Source organism: Physella acuta, unplaced genomic scaffold (assembly GCF_028476545.2).
Source record: "Physella acuta isolate Inbredline_101_S28 unplaced genomic scaffold, ASM2847654v3 ptg000288l, whole genome shotgun sequence".
Classification (NCBI taxonomy): domain Eukaryota; kingdom Metazoa; phylum Mollusca; class Gastropoda; family Physidae; genus Physella; species Physella acuta.
In genome coordinates this window covers 35,329-54,388 of record NW_026731807.1, presented here as the reverse complement: position 1 = coordinate 54,388, position 19,060 = coordinate 35,329, and the positions used below count along the sequence as shown (strand labels likewise).

The 19,060-nt window shown below is 41.3% G+C and overlaps 1 protein-coding gene across 1 annotated transcript in view; it reads right to left on the bottom strand.

Annotated features, from left to right (window-relative positions):
* The window catches only part of LOC131939665 (uncharacterized), a 126,154-nt gene extending 108,673 nt beyond the window's left edge, over nt 1–17,481 (bottom strand). Inside the window, exons 1-2 of the mRNA XM_059298126.1 lie at nt 17,350–17,481; nt 11,199–11,921 (exon numbers count right to left, since the gene is read on the bottom strand). Coding sequence (XP_059154109.1) covers nt 11,199–11,258 — 60 coding nt within the window. The 5' untranslated portion in view covers nt 11,259–11,921; nt 17,350–17,481. The remainder of the gene's footprint in view (nt 1–11,198; nt 11,922–17,349) is intronic.
* Nucleotides 17,482–19,060: the final 1,579 nt, after the last annotated feature.

Genomic DNA, 19,060 nt, shown 5'->3' with positions numbered 1-19,060 from the left:
TATAAAATCAATACTATAAACCTAACGCCCGGTGATTTAAGATTTGGTTTCGGTTTAGAGAAAAAGACAACACTGTCATCAAGGCGCCCGATGTTTTTCTCCCTTAACGGGCTATTTATCTAATTTAAATATATCGGTGCTAAAGAAACTGCTGAACAGATAGACATGTCTCTGTAAACTGAAGAAATCTACTATTACTAAAATGAAATGCACCAACGACACACATTTATTACATTCTCGAGTATAGGGAGCAGCGGCATCTAAAGGTCGGTTGTGACACGGTACAGTGTTGGGGTGTCACACGGTACAGTGTGAGGGTGTCACACGGTACAGTGTGAGGGTGGGTGTCACACGGTACAGTGTGAGGGTGTCACACGGTACAGTGTGAGGGTGTCACACGGTACAGTGTGAGGGTGTCACACGGTACAGTGTGATGGTGTCACACGGTACAGTGTGGGGGTGTCACACGGTACAGTGTGGGGGTGTCACACGGTACGGTGTGAGGGTGGGTGTCACACGGTACAGTGTGAGAGTGTCACACGGTACAGTGTGAGGGTGTCACACGGTACAGTGTGAGGGTGTCACACGGTACAGTGTGAGGGTGGGTGTCACACGGTACAGTGTGGGGGTGTCACACGGTACAGTGTGGGGGTGTCACACGGTACAGTGTGAGGGTGGGTGTCACACGGTACAGTGTGAGGGTGTCACACGGTACAGTGTGAGGGTGTCACACGGTACAGTGTGAGGGTGGGTGTCACACGGTACAGTGTGATGGTGTCACACGGTACAGTGTTGGGGTGTCACACGGTACAGTGTGAGAGTGTCACACGGTACAGTGTGAGGGTGTCACACGGTACAGTGTGAGGGTGTCACACGGTACAGTGTTGGGGTGTCACACGGTACAGTGTGAGGGTGTCACACGGTACAGTGTGAGGGTGGGTGTCACACGGTACAGTGTGAGGGTGTCACACGGTACAGTGTGAGGGTGTCACACGGTACAATGTGAGGGTGTCACACGGTACAGTGTGAGGGTGTCACACGGTACAGTGTTAGGGTGTCACACGGTACAGTGTGGGGGTGTCACACGGTACAGTGTGGGGGTGTCACACGGTACAGTGTGAGGGTGTCACACGGTACAGTGTGGGGGTGTTACACGGTACAGTGTGGGGGTGGGTGTCACACGGTACAGTGTGAGGGTGTCACACGGTACAGTGTTAGGGTGTCACACGGTACAGTGTGGGGGTGTCACACGGTACAGTGTGGGGGTGTCACACGGTACAGTGTGAGGGTGTCACACGGTACAGTGTGGGGGTGTCACACGGTACAGTGTGAGGGTGGGTGTCACACGGTACAGTGTGGGGGTGGGTGTCACACGGTACAGTGTGAGGGTGTCACACGGTACAGTGTGAGGGTGTCACACGGTACAGTGTGAGGGTGTCACACGGTACAGTGTGAGGGTGGGTGTCACACGGTACAGTGTGAGGGTGTCACACGGTACAGTGTGAGGGTGTCACACGGTACAGTGTGAGGGTGTCACACGGTACAGTGTGGGGGTGGGTGTCACACGGTACAGTGTGAGGGTGGGTGTCACACGGTACAGTGTGAGGGTGGGTGTCACACGGTACAGTGTGAGGGTGTCACACGGTACAGTGTGAGGGTGGGTGTCACACGGTACAGTGTGATGGTGTCACACGGTACAGTGTGGGGGTGGGTGTCACACGGTACAGTGTGGAGGTGTCACACGGTACAGTGTGAGGGTGTCACACGGTACAGTGTGAGGGAGGGTGTCACACGGTACAGTGTGGAGGTGTCACACGGAACAGTGTGAGGGTGTCACACGGTACAGTGTGAGGGTGGGTGTCACACGGTACAGTGTGATGGTGTCACACGGTACAGTGTGGGGGTGGGTGTCACACGGTACAGTGTGAGGGTGGGTGTCACACGGTACAGTGTGAGGGTGTCACACGGTACAGTGTGGAGGTGTCACACGGTACAGTGTGGGGGTGTCACACGGTACAGTGTGAGGGTGTCACACGGTACAGTGTGAGGGAGGGTGTCACACGGTACAGTGTGGAGGTGTCACACGGAACAGTGTGAGGGTGTCACACGGTACAGTGTGAGGGTGGGTGTCACACGGTACAGTGTGAGGGTGTCACACGGTACAGTGTGGGGGTGTCACACGGTACAGTGTGAGGGTGGGTGTCACACGGTACAGTGTGAGGGTGTCACACGGTACAGTGTGGGGGTGTCACACGGTACAGTGTGGGGGTGTCACACGGTACAGTGTGAGGGTGTCACACGGTACAGTGTGAGGGTGTCACACGGTACAGTGTGAGGGTGTCACACGGTACAGTGTGATGGTGTCACACGGTACAGTGTGAGGGTGTCACACGGTACAGTGTGAGGGTGTCACACGGTACAGTGTGAGGGTGTCACACGGTACAGTGTGGGGGTGGGTGTCACACGGTACAGTGTGAGGGTGTCACACGGTACAGTGTTGGGGTGTCACACGGTACAGTGTGAGGGTGTCACACGGTACAGTGTGAGGGTGGGTGTCACACGGTAAAGTGTGAGGGTGGGTGTCACACGGTACAGTGTGAGGGTGTCACACGGTACAGTGTGGAGGTGTCACACGGTACAGTGTGGAGGTGTCACACGGTACAGTGTGAGGGTGGGTGTCACACGGTACAGTGTGGGGGTGTCACACGGTACAGTGTGAGGGTGTCACACGGTACAGTGTGAGGGTGTCACACGGTACAGTGTGATGGTGTCACACGGTACAGTGTGGGGGTGTCACACGGTACAGTGTGAGGGTGTCACACGGTACAGTGTGAGGGTGTCACACGGTACAGTGTGAGGGTGTCACACGGTACAGTATGAGGGTGGGTGTCACACGGTACAGTGTGAGGGTGTCACACGGTACAGTGTGAGGGTGTCACACGGTACAGTGTGAGGGTGGGTGTCACACGGTACAGTGTGAGGGAGGGTGTCACACGGTACAGTGTGAGGGTGTCACACGGTACAGTGTGATGGTGTCACACGGTACAGTGTTGGGGTGTCACACGGTACAGTGTGAGGGAGGGTGTCACACGGTACAGTGTGGGGGTGTCACACGGTACAGTGTGGGGGTGTCACACGGTACAGTGTGGGGGTGTCACACGGTACAGTGTGAGGGTGTCACACGGTACAGTGTTAGGGTGTCACACGGTACAGTGTGAGGGTGGGTGTCACACGGTACAGTGTGAGGGTGTCACACATGACCAAAGAAGATCTCTCTCTCTCTCTCTCTCTCTCTCTCTCTCTCTCTCTCTCTCTCTCTTACGTATCGTTAAAGCCATAGCCAATGGACAATGTAGTTTTATAATGCGTTAAACTTTTGAATGGGCAACTGTTTCTTCCTCTGAAGCCATGATGGTTGTGGAGTCAATAAAGTATTTTTTGTTCTGAATGTTATGATGCATGTCCTCAACATAGGTTGGTGCCAGTGAATATTGGTGCGCAGGGATAGTGTGATAGTGACGTTTTGTGTAGAGACTGGTTGCTATGTATTGTGTGTGAGTTAGTCTGATTTCTTCGTCTTGGTGATAGGGTGTATGTGAATCCAGTACGAGAATAAATATATGAAGAACAAACATATTTTCATCTTGTTGATTCGTCTTCACGTGTGTTGTAAGGATGAATAGTTGTATAATGCTTGCCCACGGTTACAGTATCTTCATATGGTAGTGGTATTTACGGTTTTTTTTTCTTTTTTTTTGGTGGTATTTACGTATGGTATTGGATCAAGTAGTTCAACCCTCTCACTGCATAACTGCGGGTCACTTAGTCCCCAGGTATAACACTGAACTTTTATAATTACAGGGGTGTTTGTACAGATGAATATATCAATAAATTAATTATCTTCTTAAAAAATAAATGTGTGTTTAACATTTTGAGAAAAAAGAGCATAATTCTCTCTATAAATACGTATTTGACAGATGTGCTTACAGAGCAGATGCTCTGATCAAGCGGAACGGTAAAACAGAAAAAACAAAACAATGAACTAACTTTTGACTTTAAGTAGTATACAGATACATGCACCTTGTAAAGACATAATAGATTGTTCATTGTTGAATCATATTCTGGCTTAAAATGGTAGAAACAATTGACAAAATATTAGGGAAAGTAGAATGAATAAAACTATTTATTTGTGTTGTATTTTTTATGGTAATGGAGTAATTCAAAATGAAAAAGCTCTGATATAAAACTTTTCCATTCAAGTTTTTATTGTTAAAATTCTTTGTTTTTACTATTTTCGTACCTCATTATTATACTAGATTCGGTTATTAAAATAGATTAACGAATATTCGGTAGATAGTTTTATGGCAATTGTTAGGGATCTAACCAAAAGTATTTTAAAATAAAAATAGATATATGATTATGAATAAAATTAATTAATTAAAAAATCTATTGTTTATGGTAAGGAGATAATTTAAAAGATACAACTCTAATGTTAATTGTTACTTTTTAAGTTTTTATTTACCTCCATTTTTTGTGCCAAATTTACATTTGTTACTTTAAATAATAAAATTAGATGAAAGGCTAAGACTACATTTTATTGTAATTATTAGCGTTATCCATTAGATCATTAAATGTTTTACTAAGTTTTTTTGTGTGCCGATTTTGCTGTTAGTTTAAGGGCGATGGTTGAATTAGATTTGAGGGTACGATTAATATTTTTTCGTGGCAGCCAGGTGGCTCAGTCCTTCCATGTTGTAGGAGGGGGGGGGGGGTAGTGTGGGATAGTTGAAGGAGAGGGGTAGTGTGGGATTTAGTTCACACACTCTCTGTGTGTGATGTATGTGTGTGTGTGTTGGTGTTGGTTCGTCCACTCTCTGTGTGTGATGTATGTGTGTGTGTGTTGGTGTTAGGTTCGTCCACTCTCTGTGTGTGATGTATGTGTGTGTTGGTGTTGGGTTCGTCCACTCTCTGTGTGTGATGTATATGTGTTGGTGTTGGGTTCGTCCACTCTCTGTGGGTGATGTATGTGTGTGTTGGTGTTGGTTCGTCCACTCTCTGTGTGTGATGTATGTGTGTGTTGGTGTTGGGTTCGTCCACTCTCTGTGTGTGATGTATGTGTGTGTTGGTGTTGGGTTCGTCCACTCTCTGTGTGTGATGTATGTGTGTGTTGGTGTTAGGTTCGTCCACTCTCTGTGTGTGATGTATGTGTGTGTTGGTGTTGGGTTCGTCCACTCTCTGTGTGTGATGTATGTGTGTGTTGGTGTTAGGTTCGTCCACTCTCTGTGTGTGATGTATGTGTGTGTTGGTGTTGGGTTCGTCCACTCTCTGTGTGTGATGTATGTGTGTGTGTGTTGGTGTTGGGTTCGTCCACTCTCTGTGTGTGATGTATGTGTGTGTGTGTTGGTGTTAGGTTCGTCCATTCTCTGTGTGTGATGTATGTGTGTGTTGGTGTTGGGTTCGTCCACTCTCTGTGTGTGATGTATGTGTGTGTTGGTGTTGGGTTCGTCCACTCTCTGTGTGTGATGTATGTGTGTGTGTGTTGGTGTTAGGTTCGTCCATTCTCTGTGTGTGATGTATGTGTGTGTTGGTGTTGGGTTCGTCCACTCTCTGTGTGATGTATGTGTGTTGGTGTTAGGTTCGTCCACTCTCTGTGTGTGATGTATGTGTGTTGGTGTTGGTTCGTCCACTCTCTGTGTGTGATGTATGTGTGTGTTGGTGTTGGTTCGTCCACTCTCTGTGGGTGATGTATGTGTGTGTTGGTGTTGGGTTCGTCCACTCTCTGTGTGTGATGTATGTGTGTGTTGGTGTTAGGTTCGTCCACTCTCTGTGTGTGATGTATGTGTGTGTGTGTTGGTGTTAGGTTCGTCCATTCTCTGTGTGTGATGTATGTGTGTGTGTGTTGGTGTTGGGTTCGTCCACTCTCTGTGTGTGATGTATGTGTGTGTGTGTTGGTGTTAGGTTCGTCCATTCTCTGTGTGTGATGTATGTGTGTGTTGGTGTTGGGTTCGTCCACTCTCTGTGTGTGATGTATGTGTGTGTGTGTTGGTGTTGGGTTCGTCCACTCTCTGTGTGTGATGTATGTGTGTGTGTGTTGGTGTTAGGTTCGTCCATTCTCTGTGTGTGATGTATGTGTGTGTTGGTGTTGGGTTCGTCCACTCTCTGTGTGTGATGTATGTGTGTGTTGGTGTTGGGTTCGTCCACTCTCTGTGTGTGATGTATGTGTGTGTGTGTTGGTGTTAGGTTCGTCCATTCTCTGTGTGTGATGTATGTGTGTGTTGGTGTTGGGTTCGTCCACTCTCTGTGTGATGTATGTGTGTTGGTGTTAGGTTCGTCCACTCTCTGTGTGTGATGTATGTGTGTTGGTGTTGGTTCGTCCACTCTCTGTGTGTGATGTATGTGTGTGTTGGTGTTGGTTCGTCCACTCTCTGTGGGTGATGTATGTGTGTGTTGGTGTTGGGTTCGTCCACTCTCTGTGTGTGATGTATGTGTGTGTTGGTGTTAGGTTCGTCCACTCTCTGTGTGTGATGTATGTGTGTGTGTGTTGGTGTTAGGTTCGTCCATTCTCTGTGTGTGATGTATGTGTGTGTTGGTGTTAGGTTCGTCCACTCTCTGTGTGTGATGTATGTGTGTGTTGGTGTTAGGTTCGTCCACTCTCTGTGTGTGATGTATGTGTGTGTTGGTGTTAGGTTCGTCCACTCTCTGTGTGTGATGTATGTGTGTGTTGGTGTTAGGTTCGTCCACTCTCTGTGTGTGATGTATGTGTGTGTTGGTGTTAGGTTCGTCCACTCTCTGTGTGTGATGTATGTGTGTGTGTGTTGGTTCGTCCACTCTCTGTGTGTGATGTATGTGTGTGTTGGTGTTAGGTTCGTCCACTCTCTGTGTGTGATGTATGTGTGTGTTGGTGTTAGGTTCGTCCACTCTCTGTGTGTGATGTATGTGTGTGTTGGTGTTAGGTTCGTCCACTCTCTGTGTGTGATGTATGTGTGTGTGTGTTGGTTCGTCCACTCTCTGTGTGTGATGTATGTGTGTGTTGGTGTTAGGTTCGTCCATTCTCTGTGTGTGATGTATGTGTGTGTTGGTGTTAGGTTCGTCCACTCTCTGTGTGTGATGTATGTGTGTGTTGGTGTTGGGTTCGTCCACTCTCTGTGTGTGATGTATGTGTGTGTTGGTGTTGTTGGTGTTGGGTTCGTCCACTCTCTGTGTGTGATGTATGTGTGTGTGTGTTGGTTCGTCCACTCTCTGTGTGTGATGTATGTGTGTGTTGGTGTTGTTGGTGTTAGGTTCGTCCACTCTCTGTGTGTGATGTATGTGTGTGTGTGTTGGTTCGTCCACTCTCTGTGTGTGATGTATGTGTGTGTGTGTTGGTGTTAGGTTCGTCCATTCTCTGTGTGTGATGTATGTGTGTGTTGGTGTTGGGTTCGTCCACTCTCTGTGTGTGATGTATATGTGTTGGTGTTGGGTTCGTCCACTCTCTGTGGGTGATGTATGTGTGTGTTGGTGTTGGTTCGTCCACTCTCTGTGTGTGATGTATGTGTGTGTTGGTGTTGGGTTCGTCCACTCTCTGTGTGTGATGTATGTGTGTGTTGGTGTTGGGTTCGTCCACTCTCTGTGTGTGATGTATGTGTGTGTTGGTGTTAGGTTCGTCCACTCTCTGTGTGTGATGTATGTGTGTGTTGGTGTTGGGTTCGTCCACTCTCTGTGTGTGATGTATGTGTGTGTTGGTGTTAGGTTCGTCCACTCTCTGTGTGTGATGTATGTGTGTGTTGGTGTTGGGTTCGTCCACTCTCTGTGTGTGATGTATGTGTGTGTGTGTTGGTGTTGGGTTCGTCCACTCTCTGTGTGTGATGTATGTGTGTGTGTGTTGGTGTTAGGTTCGTCCATTCTCTGTGTGTGATGTATGTGTGTGTTGGTGTTGGGTTCGTCCACTCTCTGTGTGTGATGTATGTGTGTGTTGGTGTTGGGTTCGTCCACTCTCTGTGTGTGATGTATGTGTGTGTGTGTTGGTGTTAGGTTCGTCCATTCTCTGTGTGTGATGTATGTGTGTGTTGGTGTTGGGTTCGTCCACTCTCTGTGTGATGTATGTGTGTTGGTGTTAGGTTCGTCCACTCTCTGTGTGTGATGTATGTGTGTTGGTGTTGGTTCGTCCACTCTCTGTGTGTGATGTATGTGTGTGTTGGTGTTGGTTCGTCCACTCTCTGTGGGTGATGTATGTGTGTGTTGGTGTTGGGTTCGTCCACTCTCTGTGTGTGATGTATGTGTGTGTTGGTGTTAGGTTCGTCCACTCTCTGTGTGTGATGTATGTGTGTGTGTGTTGGTGTTAGGTTCGTCCATTCTCTGTGTGTGATGTATGTGTGTGTTGGTGTTAGGTTCGTCCACTCTCTGTGTGTGATGTATGTGTGTGTTGGTGTTAGGTTCGTCCACTCTCTGTGTGTGATGTATGTGTGTGTTGGTGTTAGGTTCGTCCACTCTCTGTGTGTGATGTATGTGTGTGTTGGTGTTAGGTTCGTCCACTCTCTGTGTGTGATGTATGTGTGTGTTGGTGTTAGGTTCGTCCACTCTCTGTGTGTGATGTATGTGTGTGTGTGTTGGTTCGTCCACTCTCTGTGTGTGATGTATGTGTGTGTTGGTGTTAGGTTCGTCCACTCTCTGTGTGTGATGTATGTGTGTGTTGGTGTTAGGTTCGTCCACTCTCTGTGTGTGATGTATGTGTGTGTTGGTGTTAGGTTCGTCCACTCTCTGTGTGTGATGTATGTGTGTGTGTGTTGGTTCGTCCACTCTCTGTGTGTGATGTATGTGTGTGTTGGTGTTAGGTTCGTCCATTCTCTGTGTGTGATGTATGTGTGTGTTGGTGTTAGGTTCGTCCACTCTCTGTGTGTGATGTATGTGTGTGTTGGTGTTGGGTTCGTCCACTCTCTGTGTGTGATGTATGTGTGTGTTGGTGTTGTTGGTGTTGGGTTCGTCCACTCTCTGTGTGTGATGTATGTGTGTGTGTGTTGGTTCGTCCACTCTCTGTGTGTGATGTATGTGTGTGTTGGTGTTGTTGGTGTTAGGTTCGTCCACTCTCTGTGTGTGATGTATGTGTGTGTGTGTTGGTTCGTCCACTCTCTGTGTGTGATGTATGTGTGTGTGTGTTGGTGTTAGGTTCGTCCATTCTCTGTGTGTGATGTATGTGTGTGTTGGTGTTGGGTTCGTCCACTCTCTGTGTGTGATGTATGTGTGTGTGTGTTGGTGTTGGTTCGTCCACTCTCTGTGTGTGATGTATGTGTGTGTTGGTGTTGGTTCGTCCACTCTCTGTGGGTGATGTATGTGTGTGTTGGTGTTGGGTTCGTCCATTCTCTGTGTGTGATGTATGTGTGTGTGTGTTGGTGTTAGGTTCGTCCATTCTCTGTGTGTGATGTATGTGTGTGTGTGTTGGTGTTAGGTTCGTCCATTCTCTGTGTGTGATGTATGTGTGTGTGTGTTGGTTCGTCCACTCTCTGTGTGTGATGTATGTGTGTGTGTGTTGGTTCGTCCACTCTCTGTGTGTGATGTATGTGTGTGTTGGTGTTAGGTTCGTCCACTCTCTGTGTGATGTGTGTGTGTTGGTGTTGGGTTCGTCCACTCTCTGTGTGTGATGTATGTGTGTGTTGGTGTTAGGTTCGTCCACTCTCTGTGTGTGATGTATGTGTGTGTTGGTGTTGGGTTCGTCCACTCTCTGTGTGTGATGTATGTGTGTGTGTGTTGGTGTTAGGTTCGTCCATTCTCTGTGTGTGATGTATGTGTGTGTTGGTGTTAGGTTCGTCCACTCTCTGTGTGTGATGTATGTGTGTGTGTGTTGGTGTTAGGTTCGTCCATTCTCTGTGTGTGATGTATGTGTGTGTTGGTGTTAGGTTCGTCCACTCTCTGTGTGTGATGTATGTGTGTGTGTGTTGGTTCGTCCACTCTCTGTGTGTGATGTATGTGTGTGTTGGTGTTAGGTTCGTCCACTCTCTGTGTGTGATGTATGTGTGTGTGTGTTGGTGTTAGGTTCGTCCATTCTCTGTGTGTGATGTATGTGTGTGTGTGTTGGTTCGTCCACTCTCTGTGTGTGATGTATGTGTGTGTGTGTTGGTTCGTCCACTCTCTGTGTGTGATGTATGTGTGTGTTGGTGTTAGGTTCGTCCACTCTCTGTGTGTGATGTATGTGTGTGTGTGTTGGTGTTAGGTTCGTCCACTCTCTGTGTGTGATGTATGTGTGTGTTGGGGAGTCGGACTTGTCCGAAAGCAACTTGCCCAATGTTAATATTAGAAAATAAATAATATTACCAAATAGACATTCTAAATCAATTCAAGTTTGAAATTTCGTTGAGGCGCGGTCTAGGCGGCGAATTTAAAAACTAAAGGTAGTCAAATATGTTTTATTTCCATTTAATGCACATTGTTTAGACAATGTGTTGAAGCGATTATTTAATAAAGAAAGCAAAATTCATATTAAAATCCTGAGATAAACGAAAATGGTAGTGTTGTTTCATTGATAGGAAAGAAAATGCATGTGTACACTTTTTATATAGCAAATACAAATTAATTAAGAATGTCTGCGTGGTAATATTGATATTAGTAGATATGTATTTTAATCAAAATTTCAAATTTAAATTGATTTCGAATGATTATTTTGTAATATATAATGTTAACAATTTTCAGGCAAACGGCTTTCGGGCAAGTGACTTTCGGGCATTTGTCGCATTCAGGCAATATATATATATATATATATATATATATATATATATATATATATATATATATATATATATATATATATATATATATATATATATATATATATATATATATATATTCAAGTGTATGCGGATAAGATTGCTCCGAGGCAAAGTGAAAAATTTTGTTTGCCTAACAATGAAAAAAAGCTAAGCTACATGATGGTGTGGTTGTGTAAGGATTGAGTTCCTGTGCTACATGATTGTGTGGTTGTGTAAGGATTGAGTTCCTGTACTGCATGAGTGCTGTGGTACTGACCTCTCCCATCCCCCTGCCCCCCCCCCCCCCCCCCCCCCGAAGAATATTGAATACAAATTTGGCACAATTTACTTCTTTTATTGAGACCCGAAAAATGACAAGCAATACTAGTATAATATATGTTAAATGGTGAAGATAAAATAGCTTAGTGTTAACAATTATACATTTTTGTTCTATTTTTAGGTATAAATGAAGAAAGTACTTACTCTGAAGCAGTAGGTAATGACGTCCAATGGACTGTTGCTCCTCATAGTAGCACGTGGCATTTGTAAGCTGTGTTAGTCTACATTGTGAGAAGTATCCCTCAGAGATGCTCTCCCCCTGATATATGTAGAGATGCTCTCCCCCTGATATATGTAGAGATGCTCTCCCCCTGATATATGTAGAGATGCTCTCCCCCTGATATATGTAGAGATGCTCTCCCCCTGATATATGTAGAGATGCTCTCCCCCTGATATATGTAGAGATGCTCTCCCCCTGATATATGTAGAGATGCTCTCCCCCTGATATATGTAGAGATGCTCTCCCCCTGATATATGTAGAGATGCTCTCCCCCTGATATATGTAGAGATGCTCTCCCCCTGATATATGTAGAGATGCTCTCCCCCTGATATATGTAGAGATGCTCTCCCCCTGATATATGTAGAGATGCTCTCCCCCTGATATATGTAGAGATGCTCTCCCCCTGATATATGTAGAGGTGCTTTTAATCCTTCATAAATTTTCGCTAGCTATCTGAATTTCTTGATAGCAAGATGGTAGCAAATTTGAAGCATGGGGATTAGGATTAGCCGAGTTGGATTTGGGGGATTTGGATTAGCAGAATTGAAGTTGGGAGATTTGAATTAGCCGAGTTGCAGATGAAGGGCTTTAGATTAGCCGAGTTGAAGATGCGATATCTGGATTAGCATAGTTAGGAGTAAAACTTCCTGAAGAAGATAAAAAAAAGCCATATTACAAATGTAATCTACACCTATACACAAGCTAAATGTGTACATTTTGTACGCAAGTTCATTTTTACAAGTATGTTATAGATTTCGTAAACTTTTACATTTATAGTTGTTTTTGTTTTACTATGAAAATGTAATATATTTCTTCCAATGTGGCCTCAAACTGTTCAGATCATAGAGGTCTAGCGCGGATCTGGCCAGTTCTAACGTAGGCAAAGATGTTAAATTAAAAAGAAGACATTGATTACTGTGACGTCATACCAATCTCTAACTTAATTAAGACGCGGTGTACTACAAAAATCAGCCCTCTAATGAAGCAATAAATTGTTGTAAAAATCTGAGCAAGCAGTGCAGGTGCATTCATCAACAGGAACACTTGTGGAAATGAATGGCACAGCTGTAAACATAAAATGGGTTACCGGCCCTGACAGTAATGGTCGGCTCTGATTGATGGCAGCCATATGACTTGGTTCAGCTACACGCATACACAGGCGCGGACTTGAGCGCCCCCAACCGCGAATCATTTTGGCAGCCATTTATATATATGTATATGTATATGTATATGTATATGTATATGTATATGTATATGTATATGTATATGTATATGTATATGTATATGTATATGTATATGTATATGTATATGTATATGTATATGTATATGTATATGTATATGTATATGTATATGTATATGTATATGTATATGTATATGTATATGTATATGTATATGTATATGTATATGTATATGTATATGTATATGTATATGTATATGTATATGTATATGTATATGTATATGTATATGTATATGTATATGTATATGTATATGTATATGTATATGTATATGTATATGTATATGTATATGTATATGTATATGTATATGTATATGTATATGTATATGTATATGTATATGTATATGTATATGTATATGTATATGTATATGTATATGTATATGTATATGTATATGTATATGTATATGTATATGTATATGTATATGTATATGTATATGTATATGTATATGTATATGTATATGTATATGTATATGTATATGTATATGTATATGTATATGTATATATGTATATGTATATATATATATATATATATATATATATATATATATATATATATATATATATATATATATATATATATATATATATATATATATACAGAGAGAGAGACAGAGAAAAACAGAAATAGACACACACACATAGACAGACAGAGAAACGGATATATATATATATATATATATATATATATATATATATATATATATATATATATACATATATATATATATATATATATATACATATATATATATATATATATATATATATATATATATATATATATATATATATAGCGAGAGAGAGAGAGAGATTTATCGATAGATAGACGGATGGATGGATGGATGGATGGATGGATGGATGGATGGGCGGGCGGGCGGGCGGGCGGGCGGGCGGGCGGGCGGGCGGGCGGGCGGGCGGGCGGACGGACGGACGGACGGACGGACGGACGGACGGACGGACGGACGGACGGACGGACGGACGGACGGACGGACGGACGGACGGACAGACAGACAGACAGACAGACAGACAGACAGACAGACAGACAGACAGACAGACAGACAGACAGACAGACAGACAGACAGACAGACAGACAGACAGACAGACAGACAGACAGACAGACAGACAGACAGACAGACAGACAGACAGACAGACAGACAGACAGACAGACAGACAGATAGATAGATAGATAGATAGATAGATAGATAGATAGATAGATAGATAGATAGATAGATAGATAGATAGATAGATAGATAGATAGATAGATAGATGATTATACCGACATAAAGTAATAAGAGCTTAGGACGACAAAGCTAGTTGACTATATGGTTCAAGTGTATTCGTAGGTTTTTTTAATTTACTTGATAGAATGTGTGTAGAGTGAGGTTGAAGCGACAATAATAGAAATAAAATAAGAGAGAGGACTAGAGAGACTGATAGGGGTATAATGAAGTTTGTAGTGGAGTTGTATTTAATGCGCTTCAGAAACCGTTAAGTGACGGAAAAAAACTATTATGGTCGTTAGATTGTCGAGAAGCCGTAATTTCTTATATAAGTATAGCAACTGTTTGTTAAAGAAAAGTAAACAAAGACTACGTCATTCTCTCAATTTACAAGGGAGGTGACTTTTTTTAAATAATTATTTTTCAAACTATTGTATACTATTTTTAACATAAACTGATATTGACGAAGTAGGCCTATAGCATTCATTTCAGTAAAAAATTAAATTCTAAATTAAGGTGTGTATTCTAATTAAATGTAGAAATTAATTATAAAAGTTAATGCAATATAAACTATGAGTTATACTGTACAGGAAACCTCTGTAGTTCTAATTACCTTTCGAGTCATAATTTGCGAACATCTCATAAATTTCTCTGAATACGGGCTATAAACAACAACAACAATTTCTCTTAAATTAAAATTACTGTTTAAACGTAAGCACTCCATATATCAGCTAATCACTATTTAATTAAGCATTCAAATTCTCATATGTTTTTGAAAACCTAAGCGAAGCTAGGGTAAGTATGCCTATTATATATATATATATATATATATATATATATATATATATATATATATATATATATATATATATATACATTGTTGTATTTGTTGTTAGGATTAGGGTTAGGTATATTTTCTTAAGTTTCCATATTTCTATAAAGACAACACGGGCAGTACATCAGATCGCCATGTTGAGAATACTCAAGGGGAGCTAACAAATAAACTCGGCAGTGGTGTGAGGTTGGGCTTCCTTGTAAGCACTTTGACGCCTACTTTTTTTAAAGAGCTCCCTACACTTAACGTGGACCACTACATTCATGACCAAACCCTGAGATAGTACAACGGATGGTTTTCAAGAGCTCTCTGAAAACGTCTCCTGCACCTAAACGGTCGCCGATGTGGTTTTCCCAATCATTGCATGTTGATCACTGTACATTTAGGTTTTATACAGAAAACCCTAAGAAAAGTAGTGTTGACAATTTTTATATATTTAAAAATCTCCTCTCGTGTTCTAATATAAAAATTATTGTCAACGATATGAAAACCATGGTGTAGACTCTATGAAACTCTACACTGTAGAGCGAGTATATATATATATATATATATATATATATATATATATATATATATATATGTATATGTATATATACATGAATTTTCGTGCACCTTACTGAAATGAGAAAGTAAAAAATGTAGACTTTATGTAGATTGTTTGTGTATATTGTCGATTTCATGTGAATCTTATGTAGATATTTTGTGGATATTTTTTATTTAGCGTGGATATTGTGTTTTTTTTTTTTTTTGGGTTTTGATGCTTGGGAATTGTGTATGTATTAAGTGGTTTTTCTGTGGATTTTGTGGTTCAGAATGGATATTGTTGATTTAGTGTAGACTGTATGTTTGTGTTAATAGGGCTTTTTAGTCTCGTTCTCTCTCATTTAAAATTTGATATCTCGCTAGCCAGGGACAGACATGAGTGTTTTAACGAAATAATTTTTTTGAACACGATTCGTATTGACAAAAAAAAATACATGCCGGTTATTTGTTTCTAGGCCTCGCTTCAAGATTTTAAAATATCAAGAGTACCAGAAATGTAAGAATTATAAACATTTACTAAAATCAGAATCCAATGGTCTAGTTAATTATAACTACGTTTAGGCCAACTTTTGACCGATTCCAGAAAATATTAATTAACTGTTGATAACACTACGGGGGATGGCAAACTCAGGGTATTTTTAATCCATTTTTAATTACTTACACTTTTGAAAATAGAATACAATATCGCAGAAAAAATAATTGAGCTCAAAGTAAACAGCAAACAATGCGTGTATAATAGTACGGAATATTAGTAATTTATAAACTCCTATGCGTTTTTTGAGAAATCGGAAATAGCGTAAAGTACTACTTCCGGTAAAAGCAAATTACTCAAAATTTGATAAACGGCAGAAAATTAGATTTTTTACTTATGTGTGAAATTTTGTCTATCTATCTGAAACATTCCTCAAGTAAAAGGCTTTTGAAAAGTCAAAAGTAGAATAAGTTCTACTTCGGGGTAACGGAAATAGCTGAAAAGATGTCACAGAACTAAAAATTAGCTATAATACTTATATATGAAATGTCAGCAACCTAGCTGTAACGGTACTCAAGTTATCGTGTTCATAGACAAATATGTACACACACATACACGCGGAGCAAAACTAAGTTTTTCTGACAAAGGGAGGGGTAAAACGTCGAGCCTTGTGAAAATCTCGATTGCAAGTTTTTGCACGATTACGATTCTTCCTCTATACTTCATATAAGAGAAAGTAAAAAAAAAAATCACATTTTCGTAGGTTATATTTGTCTTTAAGCTAGCCACCATCCTGTGGTCTATGATCGTCGTTGTTTACTATTTTAAATAACTTAAACATAGCGGAAATAACTTTTCTATTTTGAATTTTTAAAATAGATTTAATAAAAATATTCACCTTTGAGTTGAGCTGGTAAGTATGAAAACGAGAAACGTGTAATCTAATCACAGGCCTTATTGTGTGTGAATTTTGCTATGACGTTTTGGATTAGGTGTGGATTTGGTGTGGATTTGGTGTGGATTAGGTGTGGATTTGGTGTGGATTTGGTGTGGATTTGGTGTGGATTTGGTTTGGATATTATGAATTTTGGGTAGATTGTAGGGTCGGCGTGCTTACATCGGTAGAGGTCATGGTTGCTGAAGCGAAGCGTCTCGAGTTTGAATCTCCAGGCAGATGAGGCTCGGTAGCTGGTGTAGCAACATATCTACAGCAACATCTCTATGAGAGAAAACTCTAAAATTAAACAACAGCTGCTTTGTAAATTATTCTTGGTTTGACTGTGGAAACAAATTCAGAAAGTATAATAGGCTCTTGATTTAGATTTGTGCACGCTTACAATACATCCGTTATGTTCCGTATTTGATAGAGTAGGGAGGTGTAGAACTGCAAAAACTGGCAAAATCTAATTTAAGTTACTCTGTATACGATCAAGTAAAACCTACAGGAAAGTACAGGAGCTTCAGTATTGTGTTCTAAATGTGCCTACCTCTCAAAGCAACCCTGTTATCTGCTTAGATCACATATTTCTTACACATATTTCTTACACATATTTCTAAACGATGTGCTACCAGAGAAGTGACGACCCCAAGACGATGTTGTGACGGACACCTTGACCTAATGCTGTTTTTAATAGGCACATTAATAGGCTATTAAATTCGAGATCGCTCAAAGCCATTAAATAATCGAAAATCAATTAAAGTTCTGTTAGAGAATAATATTTATATAAGCATTATGTACTCTAAGAGAATTAGCAATCATTTTACACTGTACCTCATTGAAAGGTAACCCATACGTCTTCAACAATAAATCCTTGAAAAAATAAAGAAACATGCAACATCAATTCCTGTCTGGAATCAATTCTAGATCCGTATCCGCACGGTGAAAAGAACATCCACGTGAAAAGGTGAAGATCCAAGTTGTGGACGGATATCTAATGGCGACAGGCTAGTCCCGCTTGTGACGTCATCCACACAACTCCACATGGAGTGCGCTGTCTATGATACACCAAAAGGTTATTTTTACAAAATCTCAGCTATCTATGGTATTCCGAAAGATTATTTGTGCACAATATCAGATATATATGGTACGCCGAAAGCATGTTTTTACAAAATCTCAAATATTCTAAGGCTATTACTTTCTCGTATACGAGTAACGGAACATACAGAAACCCGAGTTTCGTGAATATAAATTTCTAATTAGATGTCTACAATATCGAAGTTTAAGAAAGTAACTATACCACTGAACCTAACATTAAACCTAACTCTAACCACAATCAACCACAAACATAAACATAAGTCCACTCCCCTCACTTCTACGCCTAAAAAACCAACAACATAAACAAAAAACAAAGAAACAGACATAAACATAAACCCTAACAACAATATCCAACACACATAAACATAAATACACAAGCATAAACACAAAAACAGCGAACACATAAACATAAATACACAAGCATAAACACAAAAACAGCGAACACATAAACATAAATACACAGGCATAAACACAAAAACAGCGAACACATAAACATAAATACACAAGCATAAACACAAAAACAGCGAACACATAAACATAAATACACAAGCATAAACACAAAAACAGCGAACACATAAACATAAATACACAAGCATAAACACAAAAACAGCGAACACATAAACATAAATACACAGGCATAAACACAAAAACAGCGAACACAAACATTAACATTAACCCCTAACCCTCAGCACAAGTTCGAGCACAAAGACAACGCAAATATAAACACAAAATGCTTTAATTAAAACGTTGTTGCTTGATGAACACATCGCACACATTCCAATGGAGGACTGCATCATTTGATTTAGTTAACGATTATAGTAGCCCGTCGCATCTGTTAAGGCTGACCTCGACTACCAAGCTCTGTGATTCTCTCTGTGAGGGTTCCTCTAGTGGTATCAGTCATTCCACTTCACATCCGGACAAACGATATTTGAATGATTTGGCAATCGTCTGTTATTCTCCAGATCATATTTTTATTCAACTACTAGGTTCGTCAATGTAGAATACAATTAGAATAATTGTTGTCATTCACATTCACTCCATATCCTGAACTCGCTCATTTCCATTACACAGCAACCAGTTTGTACCACAAAAAAGTTACACAGCAACCAGTTTGTACCAAAAAAAGTCACACAGCAACCAGTTTGTACCATACGTACCACAAAAAGTCACACAGCAACCAGTTTGTACCACAAAAAAGTCACACAGCAACCAGTTTGTACCAAAAAAAGTCACACAGCAACCAGTTTGTACCACAAAAAGTCGCATAGCAACCAGTTTGTACCACAAAAAAGTCACACAGCAACCAGTTTGTACCAAAAAAAGTCACACAGCAACCAGTTTGTACCACACGTACCACAAAAAAGTCACACAGCAACCAGTTTGTACCACAAAAAAGTCACACAGCAACCAGTTTGTACCACAAAAAAGTCACACAGCAACCAGT